This window comes from Macaca thibetana, chromosome 5 (assembly GCF_024542745.1).
Source record: "Macaca thibetana thibetana isolate TM-01 chromosome 5, ASM2454274v1, whole genome shotgun sequence".
NCBI classification, from domain to species: domain Eukaryota; kingdom Metazoa; phylum Chordata; class Mammalia; order Primates; family Cercopithecidae; genus Macaca; species Macaca thibetana.
This window is the reverse complement of record NC_065582.1, coordinates 81,931,776-81,944,097: the sequence shown is the minus strand read 5'-3', so window position 1 is coordinate 81,944,097 and position 12,322 is coordinate 81,931,776. Positions and strand designations below refer to the sequence as shown.

General features: G+C 39.2%; 1 protein-coding gene across 1 annotated transcript in view; it reads right to left on the bottom strand.

Annotated features, from left to right (window-relative positions):
• DKK2 (dickkopf WNT signaling pathway inhibitor 2) overlaps window positions 1-10,326 on the bottom strand; it is a 109,236-nt gene extending 98,910 nt beyond the window's left edge. Inside the window, exon 1 of the mRNA XM_050789892.1 lies at window positions 9,244-10,326. Coding sequence (XP_050645849.1) covers window positions 9,244-9,465 — 222 coding nt within the window. The 5' untranslated portion in view covers window positions 9,466-10,326. The remainder of the gene's footprint in view (window positions 1-9,243) is intronic.
• Window positions 10,327-12,322: the final 1,996 nt, after the last annotated feature.

Below are 12,322 nucleotides of genomic sequence, written 5' to 3'. Positions count from 1 at the left end.
TGGGCAGATCATGAAACATCTCTTAATCAGATTTCCTCGTGTGTAAAACAAGCAAGTCAAATTAGGCAGTTCCCAATGTGTTACCCAGTTCTGTGTCCTGCTTTAGTCTGTTGTATAAGTTCTTGAAACTTTTAGATAATAAAAGTTTCTTTTGGTCCTTTCTATAAAACTCTCTATCTTTAATGATAATACTTAAGCACATTCGGAGAATCCTCTTATGTGGTTATTAAAATATTCAAACATTTTAAAAGATTCTTATCAGGTTGAAAGTAAATGTTAAGAAGGTTGTTCACACTGAAAATTAATAAAATATTATTTATGAAAAGTAAATAGCAAAAAAACTCTAGTACATAGTTCAATATATGAAGATAAATATATGCTGTTTAAAATATTTGTGCATATTATATTAACATTTTATGAGCTTAAGTCATAGTTACTTGCACATTTTAATCAGACATGAGTTTCTTTAACAAGTCCATCACAGAGGAAAAAAATGGAAGTCTACTTAAACTCCAAATACTCAATAACTTAAACTCCAAATACTCAAGTAGGGTTAAAGAAACAAAAAGCACTTTTTTTGGTAAGAACCTACATAGCATTCTTTCGTCACCCGTGAGTGATGAAATAGACCAGAGCACAGAACGAATTTTCAGCAATCAGACTTGAGTATTATAGCTTTAATTAATGTACAGGCTTTTTTGATAACTTTGTTTTGTCATTTAATCATGTCAGAAATCATGAAGACTTTGTTGCCCGACTGCAGACAATATGAGGTTAACAAAAAAAGGCGTAATTTTTGTTATCAAGGGTTTTTATGTTGTGGTTACTGTTATTTCCGGCAGGATTTCCAAAACAGTTGAGCAAGAAATGGGGCCTAAAATTTTATAAGGCTAAAAGTAGACAGCTGCATATGTGGCAGGTGATTCCAAAAAGGAAAATAATGTCAGTAAAGAAGAGAAAGTGGAACACAAAGAAAAGAGAACTGTTGAGCGAGCTGGAGGAAATGCTCACATTTCTAGGTAGATGATTATAGAGAAATAAGTGAAGAAAATAAAGAAGAATGAACCAGAGAAGAAAACAGAAATAGCATAATAGTAAACATGCAAAAAATAAATTTGGCATAAGGACTAGACCATAGACTGCCGAGAGTACGGAGCATGGTTAGTGGGGATAAAAGACTCTGGATTTCAGAAGACTAACACAATACCTGTTGCTCCAAATTTCAAAGGGTTGAGAGGAAATAGAATGTGAAAACCATTATTTGAATGTGGTTGTAATTTCAGGTGATTTTTAAATGATAATTATTCCCTCTGCCTCTCATTTGGATGAAGATTTTTTAGTCCATTATCAGATAGAAACATTTACTGGCAGTTTGTTTCCAATATGTTAAATGAAATTTATCACATGCTTCCATGAAATGTATTTCACTCTTGATTTAACATTACTAAAATATTTCAATTTACCTAAATCACACAAAAAAAATCTCAAAATAAAAAAAAAAAAAGAAAATGATATGGAAACAATGAATTCCCAGTTTCCGAGTCCTCTTGGAAGAGACAGCTGACACTCAACAAAGGTTGTCAGCCTTCCAAAATCCTAGCAAGCTGTCTTGGCCAATACACTATGTAGAAAGTGTCAAGAATCTTGCCAGTGCAGGGGTTATCTCACTTTGGAAAATATCAAATGAATACTGTTAGAAGCAGACTAACATGATGTTCAATTATTTTGGTTCTTGTGGTTGAACAACTAATATTGTCTTGTTTATGACCTCCACCTACTATGATTGTATTTTTAACATCTGGGGTACCCTTGTTTCCATGCTCTTTCCACAATTCCACTAATTACTTAATTATTTGCCAGTGTGCTTATGTTCTACAAGACAATATTGACTTATCATCTCTCTTAATGTAAACATTAAATAGTAGAAATGTCACATCATGTGTATGTGTATGTTTATTTTGTCTTGTTTTGCTTTATAATTCTTAGCCTCAGAGTAATTGAGTTCATTTTTTTCTTTCTTGTACCTCTGCCCAACTTGGTGGGGAAGATTAAGAGGCCACTTATTTGGTGCACGAGCATTTGACTTTACTTATTTCTGTAATGGCAGTGGTAATAATGACATCAGCACAATAACTAAGTGCACTTTCTTATTCTTCAACGTTTTCTTTATATATATCATCTCATGTGATCCTCACCATTGCCCAGTAAGTTAAGCATTATTACTCTTATGGTGGTTGTTGTTGTTGTTATCCCTATTTTGTGGGTATACCGAAAAAAGGAAAGACTAGAGAGATTAACTGGCTTTTCCAAACACATTAAACTAATCAGTGATGAGTGGAATTTAAAACCTGTTTGAAATTGTAGTGCTGGGAGGCTGAGGCAGGAGAGATGGCGTGAACCCGGGAGGCGGAGCTTGCAGTGAGCCGAGATCGCGCCACTGCACTCCAGCCTGGGCTGGGCGACAGAGCGAGACTCCGTCTGAAATTGTAGTGCTGTGATGCTGACACAGATCATCTGATTATCAGAACTGCAGCTAGAAGGGGTCAAAGGTAAGGAAAAAGCAAAAGCAATACAAGACTCTAAATTTAGAGAATTTCCCCCGTCTGATCAGGATGTAGGACATGTCAGCCAAACAAACAAAGCCATTGCAGAGAAGCCATTGGCAAAGCCTGTGCTTCTCTATCACATAGTGACATTCAGATTAGGGAAGATGAGGACAGGGGAGTTTGTTGCTGGGTGTGAAGAAAGAAGAGAGAATAAGCTTTATGCAACAGAATCTACTTTCTACTTGGGGTGACACTATCATTTTATACTTTAATGGGAAAGAGTAGAAGAAAGGTAGGTTTATGTGGGAAGGCAGGGAGGGAAGTAGAGGCAGAGATGAAAATAATGTATTGCTATGGTGCCTGCCTTAGCATCCACGAAGTACTAACACACTTTAGACTTCTCAGAGTAGCAGCTGGGAGCAACAGGGAATTTGGATTTTGTTGTGACTTTTAATTAAATTGGAGTTATACCCATGTCACTCAAGTATAGAGAGGGAAGAGTAAGTGTTCATGTTCTCTCCTAAATTCAGAATAAACAGCATATTGTAGCAGCATAAGTAGGTGGTTTAATATATGGGTTCTAATGTTAGATTGCTTAGGTTTGAACTTTAGCTTTCTCCATTTACAGAGGTGTGACTTGTACACATTGTATAACCTCTCTGTGTCTCAGGAATGTCTTTATTATTTATTAAATGTTTCGTCATTTATAAAAATAAGAATGATACTACGATTTCCTTCAAAGGGTTGGCTAGAGGATCAAAAGAGTTAATGCAATTGAGGATTTAGTTTCATGTCTGGCACAGAGTGAATAATCAATTAATGGTACCCTTTATTATAATTTATTGTGTGCCATAAGTTCTTGCAAGCTAGTTTAAGGAAATAATATACCTGAAGATCACTCACTTCTTCTATTTCCCTGAAGAAAGAACAATCTTATTCCAGATGATAAAGTATAACATGAAGATCTAATATCTCCTGGGAGAGGTTTGGTCAGATCTACCACTTTGATAAGTCATTTTCCCTAATTGTGGTATTTTTATTTGTTTTGTCATTTAATGTACTTATTCACTCATTGATTTGTTAAAATTGTAGATTTGTTTTTTGCTTTAGATTGTTTTGTTTTAAATTAGATACTGCAAAGTATTTAAAAGGATATCTGATGTCCATTTGTCCCTTTTGACTCTGTGGAAAAAGATAAGTAACATTTTTAAAAAATTTACTACTTTTGTATTTTTGCTAATTTTATTTCTGAATTTATTATTTAAAGCACATAGAGAAATCTGAACTATTATTGAGATTCCCAAAATATAATCTGTTGTACAGATTCAGGGGTTGTGGAATACATGTTAGAGTAGCAATTTTGTTGTTAGTGATACATAAACTAATTACTTCTGTTAAAAAAATTAAACAGGATATTGAAATCTTTCTGCCTTAAAGTTTTCTTTGATTCAATTTGCCATTACAAAGAAAAGAACCTACCAAATGTTACATTGATTGACTTCTTTAAAAGAATGCTTTATGTTTGTCCTAACATAACAATTAGAGAAAAATATGATATTCTGCTCTAGTTCCTGTCAAGAGTGGATAGAGAAGGAAGAGAAAATTGACTTTTGCTTACCTCAAATAGTAATACTAAATTTTTCTTATGCATTCTGTATTAAATCTTTCTGTGCATTCTTAAAGCGATGCTACATAATGCAAAATGTCTATCAATTATGATTAGCCTTACTTCCTTTTGATTTATGCTTCTGGATTGTTAAAAAAGTACTCAGTAACAGGCTCAGGCAGACACAAATATCACATAAACCATTTGAACAATCAGATAAATTGCTAAAAACAGGTTTATCTCCTTGTTATAAATGAGCACAAGTGACTAGAGGCGTAAGGAAGTAAAGCAACTCCAGCAGGCCATCAGAAAGTCACAGGCAGAAATAAGATTGTAATTGATTTTGCTGTTAACTCAATACTAAAGAATAAACAGTCATTAGTGACTAGTCTAAAATGGCAAATATGTTAACTATTATAAATTTCTTCTAAAATGTAACCGACTATTTTAACGTACATTTAAAGCAATTTTGTAAGGAAATGAAGAAGAGTCAATATTTTCGTAGATCAGAATATACTAGCTAGAGTTCTATGACATTGCCTTACCTAATCTTAAAATTATAAGTTTCAAAATATCTTGGAAAGGAGAAGAGGGTGCAAACATTTGTATTGGATAAGAATATTCAAGAAGATTATGACAGGGTCAGAGTCACAGCTGGAGTAAGTTTGAGCAACTTTGTCCTCTTGTGCTCTCTAGTCTAACACAAAAATAAAATGATGGATGTTCATATTAGATTATCATTAAAATACTTTTCTTGCTATTCACGAGCTAACTTTCCACTTGTATCAACTATCAATTTTCTATAATTCGTGGTGAGAAGAAAGGAACGTTAATATGGATTATTTCAAATTCCTTTATTTAAAAAAATTTAATCATAAAAATGATTTGCTTTCCTGATTATGTTTAGTGTTAGTCAATGTCCAGAGAGGCTATCAGATTATTTACTCTTAAGCAGGAGAAAGTTGGGCTGAGGTTAGAAAAAAAGTCATGGATAATTTCAGAAAGCGAAGAGATCGCTTACCGAAAATAGAGTGTGTAGTTTATTTCAGTGAGCACTTTCATGAATGTTTGTACATACAGATACAGCATACTTTCATTAAAGAAAATGCAATCTACAAATATTAGTGCTCTTCAGTCAACTCGTTCAAGCTTCTCTTTCAATGAATTTCAATTCTTTTCTCACACATAACTTCATCCAAACCACTGTCCTTGAAGTGTCCAAGTCAGAAAAGCATAGAATCTGAATTTATGTTAAACCATAGCTTCTTTTTAGAAACACATACCAGAAAGCTCATCTACATTTAAAATATAACTATAATTATCACTATTCTAGTCACTTTTAAAAGAATTGCAAATTGCTACTGCATTGCATTCAAATTAAATTAATCTGCCCGTCTCAAAAAGACAAAAAAAGAAGAATAAAAGAAGCAATTGCAAACACAAATCCAAAGGTTTTTCATTCACACAGAAAAATATGTGAATTGCAAAGCTTGATTTTTTTAGTAGTTTGGGTTTTTAAAATTTGTTTTGAAGGTGGCCTATACAAGTCAACACCTCAAACTTCAGAGATAGTATCGAGAAATGGCATACTTCATCAAAATATATTTATTCACATGATGTTGAAGATTTTGTTTGAAATTCCTTTTAATTTAGAACATCTGAAACAGTATCCTTAGAAATTGGCATATATATTAAAATGCATAAATATTTGTATATTATGTAAATATATTAGTAACAGTCCTGAAACTTAATTTAGCCTGTATACAAATATAGTACATACATGCAGTACTTATTAGTAATAGCTGCAATTGAAAAGGCAAATTAAAACATTGATGCAAATAATTCAGCAGTTCATTTTTTGCCAATAATTCAGCAGTTCATTTTTTGCCAATTCTGTATCAATCTTCTGAATACTGTCACTCTCAATTTCCTATGTCAGTTTCCTTTACAACTCATACGGTGTCTTTGAAAGCAAACCTAAACTGAGAAATGTAACACCTCTGGAGGACAGTGGATTTTCTCTCTCTAAATCTTTTCTAAAATTCAAAGGCACATTTTCCAGAAGTGATATTACAAATAATCCATCTTGCCTTTGGAACAAGTAGAATTCCTGTAAATAAGAATATTTATCTTTACATGAAATCAGGCAACTTTCAATAAAACTTTAGAGCTCATATAAGTCTCTTTTTCACTTTCGTGGATTAATTAATTTTCTAAATTTATTCCAGAATTTCTTCTGCAGTGGCCAAATTTAATTCTCTATCCTGAAAAATTAAAATAGGCTATTTTCAATTTCCATTTAAGAGAAAGAACACCGAGGACTAAGTTTCCAATCTGCCTACTTGAAGCTGCATCCTAGAGCTTCTTCCTCCTGTATCCCTGAAGGAAATATATTACAACATCATTTGTCAAGTATAAAGGGAGTTGGGGGAAATCAAACTTATTAGGTTTTAGGATGATACTATATGGTTAGCTAATTAGATGAGTTGACACTTTAATTCCAATATTTTCAATCATATTTTACTATTGTGATGCCTAAAACTTTAGCTCAGCTACATTTCTATTCTAGAGTTTTTCTCTACAAAAGGAAATGACATCTTCCCTGTAACAGCTTTTCTAATTTCCATTTCATTTATGAAAATAATAATACTAAGAATGTTGGTAACCACAGAACTATAGAATAAAAAAGATAAAGAGACTCGTAAGTATCCAAAGAATTATTCTTTTTACTTCAAAGAGAAAATGTTTTACTATTTGTTTCTTCATAACAGTACATACTTTAGATCATTCATTAAACAGGAATATACAAAATAAAATTTTCCCATTTGCCAGCTATCCTCCTGCTATTCAACCCAATATTTTATTTTGTTTTACCTTTATCTTGAATATGTTAACACTTTTTTCACAAGCTTAATGTCAAATTTTAACAATCTAGGATTCCAGTTCAGTAAATATAATAAAAGATATTCCATAGAACTGGTATGTTATGAAAGGCATATCAGAAATTCAACCCATTTGTGAAATAAATAAATAAATAAATAAATAAATAAATTCTCAATGTAAGGCGATGTAAGTAGACTTCCAAACTCTTTAAGAAGCATAATTAAGTAGGTATTTGGAGAGGGAACCACATAAAAACATATTTTATACCGATTTATATACAGATACAGTATCAAAACATAAAGAAGCAGCTAGGTTGTGGGATGCATCCCTCAGTCTCCCCTGTGTAACGCTATGGCTAATGAAAAGACGAGTGTAACTGATCTTCTGACAGAGGAACATCAGGTGTGTGGGCCCAATTGTGGGACAGAAACAAAAAGCACTTTACAAAAATTCCCAGAAAATACATAGATTAGAATGGAAAGGAACCTCAATACTATTGAGTCCTTCCCTGCGTCCTTGGGAGAACTACACATTAAGCTTTCTTCAACTGGGAACATGAAATTTGAAGTCAGTAGCATTAGAGAAGTCATAATTTGGATTGGGAGCACCCATTCTTTCTAATCCCTGTTTCATCTTACGACACACTTCTAAGAAACGGTTAGGTCCATTGCTATTGATAATCCTAGGGTGTCTCCCAGGAGAGGAAAAACAAATGAAAGTGGTCACATAAGCGTGTAGGCATGTGCACGTGTGTGAGCATGTGCAACGGTTATGTTTGTGTATACGTATATGTACTTTCTTATTTTTCCTGAGACCTTAAAAAAGAAATCTGATTGCTGATTTTGTAATTCCTTGAAAGGATAGCTGAAAAGGTAGACATTTCAAAGCTCTGGGAAGAGTTCTGGAACTGCAAAACTAGCAAAACTGCAAAATTGTCCCCGTGAGAGGGCAGTAGGGGGCCAAGCCCGGGCCTGAGTTTTGTCTCTCTGTCCATCCCAGACTGGCTTGGCCCTCTCTGTCAACCTTCACCCTGCTGGCTGCGCTGTGGACAGGGGCGGCGGAGCACACCGATAGCGCGCAGAACCGCAGCATCAGTCGGCTCCAAGGAAACTCAGATCTTTGCGGCGTGGGCCGCCGCCAGGGGTTGACACTTATGCTGTGCGAGGTGCGTGTGCCATTGGCAAACTGGCTTTCTCAGTTTTGGCTTCCCACAAAAGGAGCGGAAGGGGGAGCTGTCGTGATTCCCAGTGCCCACAGAGCCCCCTCTCCTGGCCACTGCGCGCCAGCCACAGCTGGTACCGAGTGTGCTCGCTAGTCTCTGTGCGTGTCTATTTGTATAACTATTTGCAAGTGGCTTTCAATCTATCTGTCTGTGTGACAGAGACAGGCGCCTGCGGAAAGTTGCCTCTCTCAAAAACGCCTTCAATGTTCTGCTCTATCGCTGGCGCCTACGACGCTGTCATTGCCATCTCATCATTTTTGCTTCCTTCCGGGTGATTTATGTACAATTATGCGTGAGTGAGAAATGCGTGTCTACTGGAGTTGTTTTGTCTGTGACCTTACTTCTTTGAAGAGAGAAAGTGATTGGGAGGGAAGGAGAACCTGAAAAGGACTAATTCCCCCTCCGGAGTGTAAAATATAATGGTTAAACGCCCAATATCTCAATGTCTAGACTGAAATCCCGCTCTGCCACTTATACTAGCTGTGTGCCTTGGGCAAATCGTTAATCAATCCGTGCCTCAATTACTTCATTAGCAGAATAGGAAAGCAACAGCATTTAGCTCACAAAGTTGTGAAGATTAAATGAGTGAATATGTAAAACGCTTAGAACTGTGCCTGGCACGTTAACAGGTGCTATAGGTTAAATGCTATCAACATCTTCATCAGTTGATCACAGTGTTAAATGGAAGGACCATCCTGACCACTTTCTCCACAGGAAAGCACTAACTAGATCTTGATACGTGCCCACGCCCCAATGCAAAGGTGAGACCGAATCCTAACCCGTTCACTCCGTGCAGTGCAGGACCAGCAGCCACCCAGACACCCCCCACCCACGCAGACCCTGTTCGGGGAATCCCTCCCCAGCAGTCTGTTCTCTATACCTGGGGCCATGCTCCGAATTTTTGGGGATGCAATGGTAAACTGCTAGCCCAAGAGAGCTGGCCCCAGCCTCTCCTGTCTGAAGAGTGTGTTTGAGGGTTTTCCTACCTGCCCCAGGTTTTTGCCCTTCTTACTGCCGCCGAATGCCAGTCCTTGGTATATGCCCGCAGATCGATTGGCGGCCTGAGCAGGCGTCTCCCCGCCCAGAGAGGACTTGATGGAGTTGAGTTTGGCCCGCGAACTGCCGATCTGTGAGCTCTCCACCATCAGCACCGCGGCCAGTAGGAGCAGGCAGCGGGACGAATCCTTGCACCGCATCAACGCGGCCATCTCCCGGCGAAGGGTTCCCCAGGAAGACTCAAAGCCCGAAGGGGTGGGAATGCAAGGGGAGGCAGGACCCCAACACGGGGCCCCTCACTCGGGGCGCTGGGGCTTGCAGATTGTGTTCCCTCAACCCTTCCTGGTTCGGGGACCCAGGACCCTGTGAACTCAGTCTCACGCCTCAGGACAGAAATTAGCGGAACCCAAGCGAGACCAGCTTCTCCACCAGGGCAGGAAGTTCTGCAATAACTGGAAGCAATCAAAGGCTAGGCGCTTTGTCGCCAAGGAGGCGTGACCCAAGGTGCAAGAAAACCCAGCCCTGTGGATCGCACCGCTTCGGTTGCTTCTTGCCCCGCACCTCCTTGGTCCCGCCGGGATCTCGGCGGTTTAATTCTCCTCTTAATTGATCAGGAGGCCCGCACCAGTTCCTTCTCCTTTGGACTCAGTTGCTTTTCTCTCCTCTCTTTTCCTATCCTTTATGTGTCAAACTTTGCAGGACACAATGCTCCTTTTCAAAGTTAGCAGGCGCTTTAGTAGGGGATCAGGAGATGTCCCCGGATCGAATCCTCGAGATCTGAAGAGAACCGAGGTCCCCCACACGCGCAATCACAGTTGCCCCGAAGCGTAGTCCCTTGACTCACAAGAGACAGAAAACCGCTGCCAGCGCAGCGACGCCAGGCGAGCGGACTTGCGCTATGCTCGCCGCGGGCTCCCGCTCTCTCTCTCTGCTCTCTCCCCCTCCCTCTTTGCTTTTTATAGCTTCCCACAGTGAGTTTTTTTTTTTCTTTCTTTCTTTTTTTTACCTCCGCCCCCAATTTAAGAGTGACGAAGAGTGAAAACTTTTCTCTCACCCCCTACCGTTTCCGCCCCCCCTCCTCTCCGCGTGCTGCTTCTCCTTCTGCGGCTTCCACTCCAGCTTTTCCTCCTCATCCTCCCGCTCTGTCTACACCCCACAACTGCTGGAAAAGGGGGATATAGCTTTTCCATGGGGTGAGTGGAACATAGGGGCTCCTAATTCCTGCCAACAACTCCAGCGGTTGGAGGGGTCTTTGGAAACAGGCGGAGGGCAAAGGTGGAAACGGAGAGGGGCAAGCTGCCACCACGTGATCGCCGCCACCCTTCCTTAGATCTTCCCACCCTTCTTCAGCCCCTGACAATGCGGGGAGAGCTGGAAAAACCCTATGGAAGCTTTAGAAAAGTGAGCATCTGCACATCTGCTCATTAGAATTGTATTCTTTGTGCGCTCACGTTTGGTTTTAGCCTGTGCCTCCCAGGGAGTGTGTGAAGCTGGAGTCGTATAGGTGCGCCAGGGGGTGGCCAATGATCCGGATAGAGGATCTGGAAGGAAAGGGGCAAACCAAAGAGAGGAAAAGATGAGCCTGTTCGATTTGGGTCTTTTTAGTCTCCTTCTGAACCCGGGCCCCGTCGCACACGTAGCATATATCTATGTCCCTGAGGGACTGGGAAGAAGGGGGTGCTCTGGGTACGCTCCAAGAGTTTGGACCTCACAGCTCGATTGAGCATCTTTACCATGCCAGCTAACTGCTCTTTTTGCGAAAAGAAAATCCCAGATAGGAACGAATGGGGGCAGGGAGCCTTTGAGATCCTGTCTCCCTTGGCTTCCTGCCTTCTAACCCCTGGAAATTACAAGAGAAGTCATTCCTGTCAGCCCCCGTGGCTCTCCAGGTCCAATTCCCTTCGGTTGAAGGTCGAAGGCGGCTCCGGGAACTACTGGGACGCGCTGGCGCTTGGGGGCGCCAGTGGCAGCCGTTCAGCGAGCCACGGAAGTGCTGCAGGAGACAAGCGCGGAGTTCGGCGATGTCTGGTGGCCAAGTGCGAGACTTCCCAAGCACAGCAAGGGATTGTTCGAAAGTTGTTGCATTTCTCCTTCGCAGACACTAACATCCAGGAGCAGAGAAATCCAAGCATTGAGCCACAACTTGAAGTTAGAAGGCTGCTAGCCGCCAGGGGAGGATACTAGCAGCATCCTCTTCAGAATTTTTGGACCTAGATTTCACAGCTTTCACACCTGATCTTGGCGCATGTCCATGAGTAGGAATTAAACTTGTCGCTAAGTGAGAATGTTAGTGACTCTTATTTTCCCCCAAACAACGCAGAGTTCTAAAGTGTGGATTTAGAGCTATTTTCTCCCAGACAGCTCCAGTTTTGCAAATTTCTCAGTCTTGACCTATGAATCTGTCTGCCCTGAAATTCTTCATTTTCAGAATTTTTTTAATACACAAGCAAATGGGGATTAAAATTTGCACCCTCTGGCATGTGTTCTTATCTTTTGAATTTCCTTTCTTTAAGATAGAGATTTTTTCACATTTTAGTGTGTGTGTGTGTTCCCCCCCCCCCTTTAAAAATATGCCGGGAATAACAATATGGATGACCCTTGAAGGACATCATATGATCAATCACAGAAAGACAAATCCACTTATAGGAGGTACCTAAAATAGTTAAATGCATAGAATCAAAGGTTGGAATGGTGGATACCAGGGATTGAAAGGAGAGGAGAATGGGGAGTTACTATATCAATGATCACAAAGTTTCAGTTAACCAAGATGAACAAACTCTTGAGATTTGCCATATGGTATTGTACCTATAGCCAACAATAATGCATTGTACTTTTAAAAACTTATTGAGAAGGTAGATCTCATGCTATATAGATATAAACTTTGTGTGTGTGACATTATATACATGTACAATGTATATATGTATTTATATATATACACACGCATGTAATATTATTGTAGTAAGAACATTTAACATCTATATATGCCCAGTAATAAATTTGTAAGTTTATAAAGTTAAGTGAGGCATTTTAGGCACTAATAAAAAGCAAGGAGAGGGGTCCTTACTCTAT